Below are 13,972 nucleotides of genomic sequence, written 5' to 3'. Positions count from 1 at the left end.
CGCACTGCTTGCGTATGGCCGCAGCCGATTCTCTGGCTGTGCCAGCTTTGCCAATGAACGGGCACTGACTGTCCACCTCGCAGCAGCTCTGCCAAGCTTTCTCCTCTGCAAGGCACACCCTGCGGAATTTGCAGACACAAAGCAGAAAATCCAGCTCAATATAACCTTACATGATGCCTCTCAGGCAGCAAAAAGATACGAGTAGTTACCAGTAAAACACTGAAATTGCAGGTGACTACTGCAGACCCTCAGTGAAGAGGGACAATAGGGAAGCTTCAGGAAAATCAGAAGCTTTCTCTCTGATTTTCATTCATTCAAAAAGAACAAATATATTAGAAATTACTTGAGGGTGCTAAGACACCAACTTCTGCCCAGACAGGGAAAGATAATGTAGCCAAAAAGCATAATAAAACAGAAGAATATAAAAATATTGATTTATTTCAGCTCAATATAATGATCATCCATCACTGAACTCAGTTTCATAAATGCAAATAGAACGAACTATGAAACATACAACACAATTAGTTTACTTCAAAGCATACGGGAAGCCACTCCTCACTGAAGTAAAAGGCTTCGATTCGGGAAATACCACTCAGACATGGCAATGGTGTCCTGGGCCAGAACTCAGTGCAGACGGAGGGGAAATCAACTTCCTCCTAGAGACAACTAAATACTCTGAAGCCAGAATAACCCCTGACATCTGTATGCCTGAATTGCCGTTATTAATTATTAAAACTCCTTTCACATTGCCTGAGTGCCTCTTAGAGATCTCAAAGTGCAGAGGAAAAGAGACTTCCCTCCCCAAGGCTCCCAGCGCTCCTTGACCAAGAGGAGCTGCCAGTGGCAGTTGAGCAACAGACAAGATGACCAGGGCAAGCCCATAAGGAGCCTCTAGGCAGGGCATGGCAGGAAGCATGGAGCAGAAAAAAAGAAGTTTTTCTTCCTTTGTCTGTGAAAAAAAAGCAGCAAGGCTTCTTATGAATGGATAAAATTAACAACAAGTCGAGGCACTTGCAGCCTTGGTCTCGAGGTGAGGGCTGGGTGAGGAGGAGAAAGAACAGTGAGAGTGGCAGCAGTGTCCGAGCAGAAAGAGACAGGAGCAGGATAAAATGAAAGGGAACCCATTTGGCTAGGGTAAGAGTTATGGGAGGCCTGAAAACAAAAGAACAAGAAATTTAAACTAGAGGCAGTCAAAGGTGTCAGCACAAAGGTTCAGAGAGGGAGGCAATAAGGTCATCATGACAAGCAAGAAAGGGGATTTTGACGGCTGCCTTTCACGGGGCTTGAAGTAGGAGGTAGAGGTGGAGCAGAGATTACAATAAACAAAACAGGAGGCAACACATACATCTTTTTTTTTTTTTTTTTCCCATTGCAATAGGGACAAAGGCCGGACAGGGTAACTGTTTTCCAGGAGTAACTATCAGGATTTAAACAGACCCTAAATGTGCAGGCCACAGAGGTGGTGGTAACGGTGCAGAGTTGCAAATAGAACGCTAGCAGAAGAGCGAAAGGGACCTTCATTGTGCTTCCTGATATTAGGTTCGGAGAAGCTTTTGTGCTTAAGAAACAGCAATAACAAAGAGAGGCTCACACCTATACCAAGCCTGCATCGACCCAGATATATGGATATGAAAGGGCTGTCCATGAAAGTTCCCAGGGAACGCTACAAGAAGCCCATGCACAAACCTTTACAGCTTACCTATAGACATGTCCTGTCTGCTGCTGTCTTTTCCAGAAAGAGCATCAGCAGAAAGCACTGGAGAACAGCAGAGAAAAGACACTAGACGGGAAGGAAAATTCAAGAAAAAGGAAGGACACTTGGTGAGAAAGAAGGGAAATCGAGCAGAGAGGAAGCACACTGTGCGACCCAGTGCCTGATCCCAAGTCCATTAAAGCCTAATGTAAAGCCCACATGCAGTTGGCTGGAGGCAGGGCAATAGATGGACCATTTACCAAATGATACTGCATGACGAATAGAAGAAGACAAAGATTTGGGGAGGAAAGAAAAAAAAAAAAGGCCATACTCTGAAAATACCATTTTTTTAAGCAAAGGCATGTGTTACAGTAAGTCTAAGCTCCCACAGTGAAGTAAGTGATTGCAGGTCCACAGCTTAGATCAGTTTTTTAGTCCAGATCATTAGAAACTTCAGTGAGAGAAAGTCACAAAGAAAGATGCAGAAAAATGATGTATTTGAAGAAAGTAAGAGGGAAAAGTTGTGGCAGCCATCAGGGTATCAGAGACCAAAAGGACTATTTGCAGGAAAGGCAAGGGGTTTTTTTGAGGACAGAAGGAACTGGTGCCTGCTTTGTAGCAAGGCATGCAGACATGTGACCCGAGCACGCAGAAGACAAGCTGTGACAGAAGAAAGCAGAAAAAGCAAGAAAATATTTTCAGCAATGGGTCCCTGGGTAGTGCTGAGATTTCTCCTGCCGAGGCACGTGGCTGACATGTATGCCAGGCACGAGCCAGGGCTGGATGCTCTGAACACTCAGTGCTAAGAGAGGAAAATTGTAGCCCCATGTTAAAGACAGTGACGGTAGAAATGAGAGAAGCAAATTAACGGAGCTGGGAGCAGTGAGGGAAAGGATGGAGCTGGGAGGGAGGTGTCAGGGATTTTGACAGACGGGAGGTCACAGAAAGGCCGGGTGGGGACAGGCGGGTGGGAAGGGGATGAAGGGTCTCGAAATAAAGGTGGTGGTGGTGGTCAGAAAGAGGGAACTGGGTTGGTGGGAGGTCAGAAAGAGACTGCCTCCCCCTTCCAGAAGGTGGTGTAAATGTGTCATTTGCTCAGTATTTCATGACCCTGTGTCAAAAGGGCAGGATCCTTAATAGCACAAGCATTAAAATGTGTCACAGTTTGAGGTTTTTTATGATTTCTTTTTACATCCTTAATTTTTTTCAGTGATTTAATATCAAGCTGCATTTAAAAAACAACAAACCCAAACATTTAACCAAGTTTACAGCTGAGAAAATAGGTACAGTCCACCTTAACAGATAAAAGTATTACAGCACTTCAAATGCCCTTAAGTGTTAGTGTTAACAAGGGTAACTTGATTTTAAACTATCATAATTTTCAGGCTTTATTGTTGTGCTCTTTCTGGTTTTACCACATGTCTATTGCATTCAATAAAAAGCGTATCACTTGTCCTGAAATTTAGTATCTACACACTTGGCACCCTTTTCCTACAAAGAAGATGGACTGATAAAACTACCATGGTAAGATTCGGATTCTGCACACCACCTCCTAGTTGCTAGTAATTGATTTGGGTACAAGGTGGTCCTCTGCCTGAGGGTCAGCACAGGTGGGGTGCACAGCAGGGTGATCAGGAGGACACTATGAAGCTCAGCTGGCACGCACGAGAGATTTCAAACACTAGTAACTAGATCAAGCTACGGTTAAACCATCTATGAGGCTAGAAGGAAGCCTGATAGGGGGAGCTTCAGGAAGATATGGAAAACACATTAAAATCTGCCTTTTTATTCACACAGGTTCTGAATTTTAGTGTGGTTTTAACATTGAGATTTAACCTTCAAAGCTTTGTCTTTAAACACTGGCTGCTAAAACCCACGAATTTCAGATTACAAATTCACAGAATGGTTTTATAAATGCTCTTTTCTCTTCTTGTTTAGCTAAAGTTAATTGCTTAACTGAACGCTGAATTTCTCTTGCAATCCCCTCTGGCCTTTTTCTCGTAGTTGCTCCATTTTTTGAGCCACATCCATCACCTTCCCAAGAACTAGCACACAGATGCTCAGTTCTGCAAATAATGACTAAGTGAAAATAAATAACACGTTAGCACCCTGAGCCTCCCTGGCACACATTGCTCTGGCCAAAAGGGAAGATGCTGATCTGGGACTTCATGGTTGTGAAGCCCTCTCATACATTTTCATGAGTTGGATTCATCTTTCCTAACTTCAAGGCGATCGGCTTGCCTACACTGGAAGAACTGCCACATCTACAGAAACCTACCACTGCAAGCACTAACCATTTCCTAACGAATCCCTACATGGGAAGAAGTGCTCTGCCTCCTATTTGAAAACTTCATTCCCTTAAAAGTATACGTTTCCTTCTCAAGATGTCAGTGGCATTATTAAGCCTATTTATAGATAAGTAAAATTAATAGCAGATGGCCTGCGCAGACTAGGATTTTCAGGCTTGCTGCAACCCATAATGTCTTTCATGTCTTTGACTCGGCTCATGATGACCAGGAAGAGCCATCTGTGAGCTGGAACATGCCCCTCTGAATTGTCTACAATAGTAATTGCAGCAGTAATGCTGGCTAAGAAGTATTGATAAGAAATCTTGATGGATTATTCTAGTTTTGATCAAGCCAGAGGGAGCTACGTGGCGAGGTAGCAGCAGTGCTGGGAACTGAACCAATTCCGGCAGGTTTTCCCCTCCTCTGACTCACAGATGACTCTTCTCATCTTCTCAGGTGCCCAGGCAGCTCTCACAGTTTTTCCTGCCATCAAAAATTTCCCAGAATAGTCTGCTTATTGAATGGATAGTTTTAAACATCTTTGCTAGAAGTCCCCTCAAAGTAGCTGTTCGCTTTGAAGGAAGCAACCTCCTGTCTCACACAACTAAACTTTTTTTTTTTAAAAGCCAGGGTGAATAGTTGCAACGAAGGAGAGAACAAAACCTTTTGAACAATGGTGTTGAATTTTTAAAGCAGAAATTAAAATGCTAATTCGAGCACAGTGTCTTCCTTTTATTGTTATTCCACTGACACACAAACCCCTAAATTATAACTTGTATACAGGGGAGGCATTTATAATGAATTTATTTTCCTGACAGGTTTATTCTTGTATAATATCTAAATATTCACTTAAGACTAATTTCTCCGTGCTGTATGGTCTACTAAGGTAAATTGATAGAGAAGGCTGGGGAGGGTGGGGCTCAAATGAGGCTAATAGTCACATTTTTGTTATGTGTAACAGAGGGAAGATCTGATCTGGTTCATCATTTCAGCTGGCTTTTGTGTTTTTTATTTTTTTAGGAGAGTCATAATTACCACTTAGAAGACGACAGTTGTATAACGGAGAACACTCATTTCACAGCCTTATTCCTTTCAGAGCCACTTTCTGGCATCACAAGTCTCAGATAGCTCTAAAAAGACCCCAAGGAGTTCATTTATTTACCATCAAAGCTAAAGGAAGAAAGCTAGAGAAGCAAAAGCCAGTTTTCGCTTAAAGGGACAACACGCTGGTTCTTTACGTTTGTAGACAGGAGCACAAAGACCCTCGTCACACTATGCTCAACTCAGATGTGGCCTAGAAAACAAAAACTAGTGATAAAGGACTTAGGCAGGAAAGTAGCTATTAAAAAAAAAAAAAAAAGAGAGAGAGTTCTAATTAAACTGACTTGCTGTCTTTGCAGTTATTTGCAGTAAAAAATTCTCCCAACCAGCAGGTGTAAGCAACTCTTCTCCCTTCCCATGTCAAATGTAACAGTTCATATGATATTCCAGCCCTGAAGATATTTAATGGCACTGATATCTACCAGGATGAGAGTTGATTGGAAAATCCATTTCCCTAATTCCAGACATTCCCCAGTTTCCAGAAATAAGAGTGCATATTTCCTGCTATTATGAGGCTAGTGAGAAAAGTACATTTCATCAAGAAAGATGATGGCAAAGAAAAATAGCAGCATTACCTATTATTGCCAGTACTATGCTTATAAAAGCATTGAGTCAGGCTCTCCATATTACAGTCCAACTAAGAAAATGTTGTTTAGAGCTATAAATTAAAGGTCTCCACATTTGCTTTTGGATTACTATGTTCCCAAAGTTTCTCTTGGCCATTAGTAACCATCTTGTCTCACTACTGACTTCTAAGAGCTGAAACTTTCAAAATCTGATTATCGTAAACCTTGTCAGTATCACAAAGCTATAGTTTTCATTTTTAAGGGACAGAAGAAGCAACCGAGGATGGTCTAAATCCGAGGAAAGCACCTGTGTTGTGCTTATTGCAAAGGGACTTGGTGAGGCTGCCTCTGGCTAGTTTAGTTTTTGGTTTTGGGGACCACATACTTAATTTTCCAGCCTTTGCTAAGGGCTGGTTTTTGGAAGTCTTGACAAGGTGGTCGTTGCTGACTAGCTAGAAATGCAAGCTTATTCAAACATAAATGTGAAAGTTAAGATGTGAAGTCCATATACTACCCAGCTACTAGGTCATGAAGAAATTCAGATAGGTGGTTGATAGTTGTTGGAAGAAACTGAAAACCATTTTTCATAAAATTTACCTTGCTGGCAGATTTATTTACTTCAGATGCAGGGAAAGTCTAGATGTTTTTTTTTCTGTTGCTCTCCTTGCTTCCTGGGGAGGTGTCCATATTTTCTAGACATATCTGGTTAGTTATGTTACTTCATGCTGTGTCTTAATGTGTGCACTTCCTCTCTACACTTCCTATCACCCCTTCCTTCTCATTTAAATTGACCATATCTACATTGTCACTTTCCTGATCATGCTAGAGGAATTCTGCAGGAAATACAGATTTTCATCTGCTGGAATCAACTTGATGGCAAGGCTTTGGTTTCCACACCTCCCCCCTTGAGCATTGTGCATCACGTACTAGCTGCTTCGATAGAGTTGCTGACTGGCACATGAGTGATGTGCAAAACTGGACCCATTTGCTTTCCAGCTGGTTGAGCAAGTGTTGTTGCTGTTGTTCCATAAAAAACTATCCTAATTCTGTGAAAATTCACAGTGGCCTCTGATCAGGTCCTCCCTCAGCATGGCGTATTGGCTCAATTTGCTGAGGCCAGGAAAGCTTTGAAGAGTAATTTTGTTTCTCTCTGGCAGAATGAAAATTACGGACAGGACAAGCTAATCAGGAGACACTGCATAATAGATGCAGCTCCTTATACAAATGTACCACATCATACGCCCATAACAATTCAAGTTAGGCTGATGTTGATCCTGGGTAACACCACACAATAGCAGATGGGCAATGAAATTAGAATGCTGCTATCTTTGTTTCTTTATTTATTTCTATTATTGTGAATCAACTGCTTATGAAAGATGGAAAACTTGATACTGTTCTCTGGCGAGATTACTGTTTCTTTGTGAAGGGTAACTCTGTTGGTAAATAGACTTCTGCAAAGCACTTCATTTACAATTACTGGAAAAAAAAAAAACAACCATATGCAGGTATCGGTGACACTTACCGACTTACAAATCAACAGTAAATGTAAAACAGGAATTGTGATTTCTGATAGGGCATTTTCAATGAGATGCTCAGATACCTATTCTCAGCCTGACACCATTCAACACTTTTCTCAATGGTCTGAAAGAAAATATAGTCTTTACCCAAATAAAGTTCATAGGCCATACAACAGATGAAAGGATGAATGATGATGGAGACAGGCTGACCTGCAGAGCGATCTGTTTTGCCTGGTAGCTCAGGCTTGCTTGAACTCCCAGAGGGCTTTTAATACCACAATAACAAGTCACGGCAATGGCAAGAAAAAGAGAAAGAAAGAACGTTGTTCACATCTATAGAACAAGGAGCTTTGTCATGGTAAAACTGCTACAGAAAAGGATTTAGACATCACCAAAATAAGTTTGAAACCTTTAGCTAACAGGAACCGACAGTCCTCACTTCCCCCTAAAAGGGAAACCCTGTTGGAGGTCTACTGAGAGATCAGGGATGAGTAATAAACCCAAAATCTGCAAAGTAAAAATGCTGCTTAAGTGATTATTGAGCTGTTTACCTCACGCATTGTCTCCTAGTTCAAAAGGCGCGAAGACACGCAACCTGCCAAGCTGCTCTCCTGGGTAGCACTGGCCACAGCCGTGTTCCCAGTCAACCAGTGCTCCAGCACCAGTGCGCTGCTCGGAAAACTGGCTGGCTGTGATTAACAAGCATTTCCTAGGGGAGGATCCCATCCAGTACTTTTAAATAGTGGTGAAATGCTCACATTTTCACTTACTACAGGCCATCAATAGTGACTGACAACTCCTTGGTTCCCTATCTAAACATTATCAACAGGTACAGTTTAAAATTCCCCCCAAATACTGCTGAAAGGGAAAATATTTCATTCTCCTTCTCATTGTTTCTTGATATACATGTATCATTTGGCACTTTTTTAATTCAGAAGAAAATATTTTTTAATGTTTCCCTGAATTGAGCACTTTTCTTTACAACTATTGATGATTTTCTACCCTTCCTATGCAGTAATGAAAAAATATCTTTGTTAAAAGTTTTTTTTTCATTCCATTGTACCTTGAAAAACATTGTGTTATTCTTACCTCTGCTGGTCAGAATTTCTTCTCATTTGTGTCCTCTTGCTTCCCCTTGCAACACACTACTCTTCTTAACTTTGAATTTGTATCAACAGCCTCATTTTTCATTTCATAACACATACATATATATACACATACACATCATAAACATACACACACAATGGACTAGGTGACTTCTGGAGAGGACTTGCAACATAAATATTGCATGACTGTGATTCTACACACACACATATATATTAATAAAAAAATATAAATGGACCTGTTTATATGCATGTGGAAACTTTAATTTACCTGTTAACTTTGCTTCTCTCCCCCTGCACCAGACCGTGGATGGATAAGTGTACTTGAGCATTTGGTAAAATACACTTGGATTTTAAACTTTAAAACAATATGAATGCATGATGAAAATATTTTTTCCTCAGAGCTTAATTAGCATTATCAGCTTTGTGAAAATGGCCCTTTCAAAAGCCCAAGTATATATATACATATATGCTATCCTCAGACAAACTCGTCTGAGATTTATGCTTTCATTGTATTAGTAATGTGCAAAAAAAAAAAAAGAAGATTATTTGTACCTCGCCATCAACTGCTTTTGTGATGAGTTCATTTTCTCTGAAAAGGGCAGCTTTCCTCTGCCACAGGTGCCTGTAAGCGGGGAAACGGGCCTTGGTTTTCAAAGACATCAAAGCTCGGCTTAACATGGATTCTTCGGCCACATCGATGACGTTTTCCAGGCACATGCATGGCCTGGCATCACAGGCATCTTCTTTCCGCCATTGTTGGGATTTGCTGAGGCGGAGGAGCCCTACAGGACCCAGCTTCCAGCCCTCTCCCTGGCGCCCTGGCCCTGCCGCCATGTCGGCTCCCCCTCCTGCAGCTCTGCCTGGCCCCTGCCTCGGCTCCTCAGCCAGAGCCAGCCCACCCACCCCAAACCCGAGCAGCAAAATGGGACTTGGAGGTTTGCCTGTCTGAGGAAAGCCTTTGCAGTCACATGCTATCACCCCACCCCTAGGACTGGTAGCAGAGGAACTCAATTCTATAGTATTTAGAAATTTGAAGGACAGGGCCTCCACAAGGCCCTGCTTGTGTTAGACAAAAGCTTCGCCTATACACTGCACATGGCTGCTTAGAGAGGGTCTGCCATCACGTCCCTCAGGGCCCTCTGGCCCTCTAACTGTCGGGCTTGGGACAACACCTACATCCATGGGCAATGAAGACAACTTACATCTTGAAACTGATCTGGAAACAGGCTATACATAATTTCTGTCATGGAGCTCCAGCGGCCGCTCTCTCAGCTTGAAGCTTGGAAGTGGAGCTGACAACACTACATACAAACACCTCAGCAGAAAGATGGCTCCTGACAGTGGGGAGCATTTTAATGTAGGAAACAAAGGAACAAGGCTTGGCTGCTGGAAGCAGAAGCTCGAACGAAAGCAAAGCCACAGTGTGGAGAAGATTTCATACTGAGAAGGACTAACCACTGTGGCAATGTACCTGGGGGCATGGTTTTTAAAAATCAAGCTTGGGATGTCTTCCTAGAATCCATGCTCAGCCAGGAATTATGGACTTTATATGGGAATTACTGAATGTCTAGGCCATGCACGTGCAGAGGTTAGGTTATATGCTTGTAGCAGTCCCTTCTAGCCTTAAAACTGAGTTTCAGATGACTTCCCCTCCCATTTTACATTTTGTAATAATTTATGTTATGAAATGTAATTTCTCTTGGCTTAAAAAAAAGGTAATACATGCACCCATGTGCTTCGAATGAGTTTCACTAAGGTTTATGTTTGTAAACCAGACTTAATCTGAATTACATTATATAAAAGACGTTCAATATTCAAATGCTATTAAATGCAGGAGATTTTTGCAACTCTGCAATAAGGCTTTGTTTCCATTTCACTGTATATTTTCAGTGACAGTATTTAAAAGACTACCTGCAAAAACCCAGCTTTAAAATATTATCCTCAGTAAGAGACTAAGGTGGAAGAAATATATAAAATCTTTCAAATTCCCTTTGACTTTGTCTTTAAAGAGATAAAATAACAATAGAATATTAAGCAGGTTTTCAAAGACAGAACAACACTCTTCTTCCACAAACAATTAGTTTTACAAGGTCATTTGAAAACCAAATGCCCAATAAAAATGCTTCGTATGCTTTTTGCAATACTTTCAATTTTGTAATCATACATTTAACACAACCTGCAGTATATCATTCAGTGAGTATCCTTCCACATATTTTGTTGACAACTGAATTAATCTAATACTTATATATCAGACACAATGATTTATATCAACTGGAACTATATGTTAATTATCCAATAAATATAAGCTCACAGGATTGCTGTGCAATGTAATTTCTGCAAAAATACATTTTCCCCCAGAGTAGTTAGTAGACTAGCCATTTGTAACGTCATGAAATGACAACAACATTGCAAGAAAGAGTTAGAAAAAAAAAAGGATGCTTTACTACACATATTTGTAAATTGAATCTCGGAAGTATTTTGATCTTGTAAGTATCTGTCTATTTAAAAAACAAAACAAAACAAAACACAAAAAAAACCAACCACTTTTTATAAAGAAAGTATTTGCATTTCTTGCTAAGTAAACAACATTTTTAAAGCAAGTCCTCTGTAGATATTTGCCACAACAGAATTAAATTCACAAATTGATCTCTCATCACAAACACGAAATATTAAAATACCAAATGTCTTCATTTTAAAGTATGCTACTGTATTTTAATCCAAACCTGTGTTTGAAATGTATGCCTGCTGGTACTCCCATCACCTCCCTAAAACGGATATTGCAAGATGGAAGATGAGTGATTTTTTTGGTCTGTGGGCAGGTTGATGGCTTTTAGGTAGAGTAGCAGAGTACTCAAAACCCTGTCAGAAAATAGCCTTCAGGGTGTACATGGCTGCCCATTTGCCCCTTTGAGGAGGTAGAGGCACTATTCCGTGCTCTGCAATATTCAATTGAGACTGACATAAATTTTTATTTTGCACTTTTAAAGGACTAGCAGTGCACTCAGAGCATAGGAACAGGCACCGTTCGGTTTTTGTTTGAAATAGTAGGGAAAACTTGCCAAACTCATTGCTAAAATCTTCATTGAAACTGGTTTTAAAACATGAAGAAATCTGTTATCCTCCTGTTGTACCCAGATAGAGCCTGTTAGTTACACTTGTACCAAACAGCTCTGAGCAGGCAGGGAACCAGAACACCTCCATAATTAAGAGCCCGTGTCTCCAAGAGACGGCAACTCAAAACAATGGTTTCTAAAGTGGATCTAAACAGCGAGTCAAATTTGTCTGGACCTCTCTGAGGTCCGGAGCAGAATGAGGAAGAGAAGTAGCGCTTCTTTATTCACAAGCCAAACAAGCCCGGGGAGGGAGCAGCTGGATATGGCCATGCTGGACAAACAGCTCTGAAAAATCCTCTCTATACAAACATCCTCCCCATACAGCCACAATCAATATATGCTGACTCCTGCAAGTACCTGCACATACTTCACAAACTTCAGAGGAGGATAAGGGATGTCAGTAAAAATGACTCTCTGCAGCTTGAGCAGTAGGACTAAAAGTGGCATCCAGAATGACTGAAGGCAACATTGGATACAAGTGATGGATCCAATCACAACCTTGCTTTTTCACTTGTCCTGGACTGAGACTGCTTCTCAGAGAAGAACACACTGAGTGTGTCTTCTCCTTACTGTTCCAAGCACTGGGAAATAAAATCTTGCTTGAAATTCTTATGCTCTCCTGATTGCTGGGTCACTTTTAGTTAAACATAGAGTGCAAAAAAATGTTTCTGATGTAGTTCATGAACAGTAAAAGGTCTTTGTCCTGCCACAAGAAATTCAACCTCTGTGTAAGACAGGAAAGGCCCCAAAAAAGTAGAGTAACAGGAGTGAGCATAAAGCACAAAGAGTTCTTGGAAGATGTGAGTTTTGATGAAGGAAGAAGGCAGCACTCGGCTGAACACAGAGCATGCCTGAACACAGAAACAGTAGGAAATGTATTGTCCCTTGCCCGTCCAACGATGATGTTTGTGATGGTCCTTAGATCCAGAAATGAAGTACTCCACCTCCCTGGGGAGGGATCCATCTCCTGCTGAGATGAGCTGTGCTTTGTCTCAGACAGTTTTACAGTGCCTGAGAGTCTTGACAAATTTGCTCCTCCAATTTCTTCCCTGTTTGAATCTTCCTACTCCTCAAATTTTGCTTCACTAATAAACTCATTAGGTACAGCAATATAATCAGCATCCAATTTTCCCCAGGGGATGGAGAGAGAAAAGGGAAGGATCCTACATGACAAATGCTATCATTCTGTTTAACTCGCAGTAGGCAAGTACTCAAATACCACGGCTGTGGGCTTGTCACAGCAGCTTATTAGCAGAACAAGATGAGGTGGAAAGGCTGCCTTCATCTCCTCTGTTCATAAGCCTGTTATGAAATAATGAAATAGGAGAAGAGGAAGAGAGGAGAAAGCTGTCTACAAGAAGAATCTCAGAGAGGGAAAGGGTGGCAAAAAGCAAGACAGCCAAAAAAAAAAAGAAAAAAAGAAAAAAAAGAGAGCAAAGATCTATGAGATCAAGCAAGCAATGGGCTGCAGAAGAAGTTCCTGAACTCTTAAGTTATGTCCACTGTGAAAAACTGGAGATGATGGTGTGTTTCTCATGCACGAGAATGCTGCCAGAGGATGGGATAGCTGCTGAATATGGCAACGAGCTGTTTCCCAATGCCAGAAATATTCTTGCTCAAGAATATAAAGACAATATACTGTTTCTAGCCAAGTAATTCTCCTAGCATACTATATCTACAGGAGTAACTCTGTTAACATTACAATAACACTAGTAATATTATTGCTATTCTAATGTGCATGAAGCACATTACATGGAGAACGTGCCTTTACAGGCACAAGGCCATGTGTTTTGTCCAACCTTAAAAAGATTATACACATAAATAGCACACATGCACTGTGTCCTGGTGCTCAAATGTTAGACTACTTAGATCATGTTGTCCCAGGGAAGTAGAAGTACTTCCAGTGGAAGTAGAAGATAAGCCCACCAACAGAGCATTCGCTTGGTCATCCTCACAGTGCAGATTATGGGAGCAGCGTACGACCCAGATGGCCTCATGCTGTGGAAAGAAAAACAGACACTCATTACAGCATCATCTTCCTTGCCTTTTCCAGGATGGGTCAGCAAAGTTTTTTCCAGAACTAGCAGGTCCTTTTTTAAGTTGGTAGGTGCTTTCAAGGGAGAAATATTCAGCTAGAAGACTTTCTGATGAATCAGTCACTAGCCTGTGCTGCTTCTGAGACAGCACACCAAGACACTGTATTTCCCTTATAGCTGAAAAAGGACCCAGAACTGCACCTCCTGTATTTAATATATGTTTTTCAAATACAGCTGTAAAAATCAGGTATCACAAAAGCATCTTGGTTCCATATAGAAACATTTATATTCATCATTTTTTCTCTAGCTACTTTTTCTCCAAAACTTGCATTCTCTTGCACTATGGAACAAGGCACCGTATTTTTACTAAGTTACCAAAAATGATACCAACAGCATTTAATTATGAGCCACTTACTAATAAGACCTGTCAGAAAGCAACATTAATTTTCTGGAAAATCTTCTAACAAATAGAACATTATAATAGTTTCTTAATTGGCTATCTTTCAAAAACAACTCACATATTTAAACTTCATATTATAATTTTAAATATGC

The 13,972-nt window shown here is 41.0% G+C and overlaps 1 protein-coding gene across 1 annotated transcript in view; it reads right to left on the bottom strand.

Moving 5' to 3' along the window:
* The window catches only part of TMEFF1 (transmembrane protein with EGF-like and two follistatin-like domains 1), a 93,463-nt gene extending 84,358 nt beyond the window's left edge, over window positions 1–9,105 (bottom strand). Inside the window, exons 1-3 of the mRNA XM_014938439.1 lie at window positions 8,824–9,105; window positions 7,722–7,897; window positions 6–119 (exon numbers count right to left, since the gene is read on the bottom strand). Of these exons, the coding sequence (XP_014793925.1) occupies window positions 6–119; window positions 7,722–7,897; window positions 8,824–9,105 (572 nt within the window). The remainder of the gene's footprint in view (window positions 1–5; window positions 120–7,721; window positions 7,898–8,823) is intronic.
* Window positions 9,106–13,972: the final 4,867 nt, after the last annotated feature.

The sequence above is a fragment of the Calidris pugnax genome, unplaced genomic scaffold, assembly GCF_001431845.1.
Source record: "Calidris pugnax isolate Ruff unplaced genomic scaffold, ASM143184v1 scaffold13, whole genome shotgun sequence".
NCBI classification, from domain to species: Eukaryota; Metazoa; Chordata; class Aves; order Charadriiformes; family Scolopacidae; genus Calidris; species Calidris pugnax.
The sequence above is the reverse complement of the archived record's forward strand: the minus strand, read 5'-3'. Positions and strand labels throughout refer to the sequence as shown.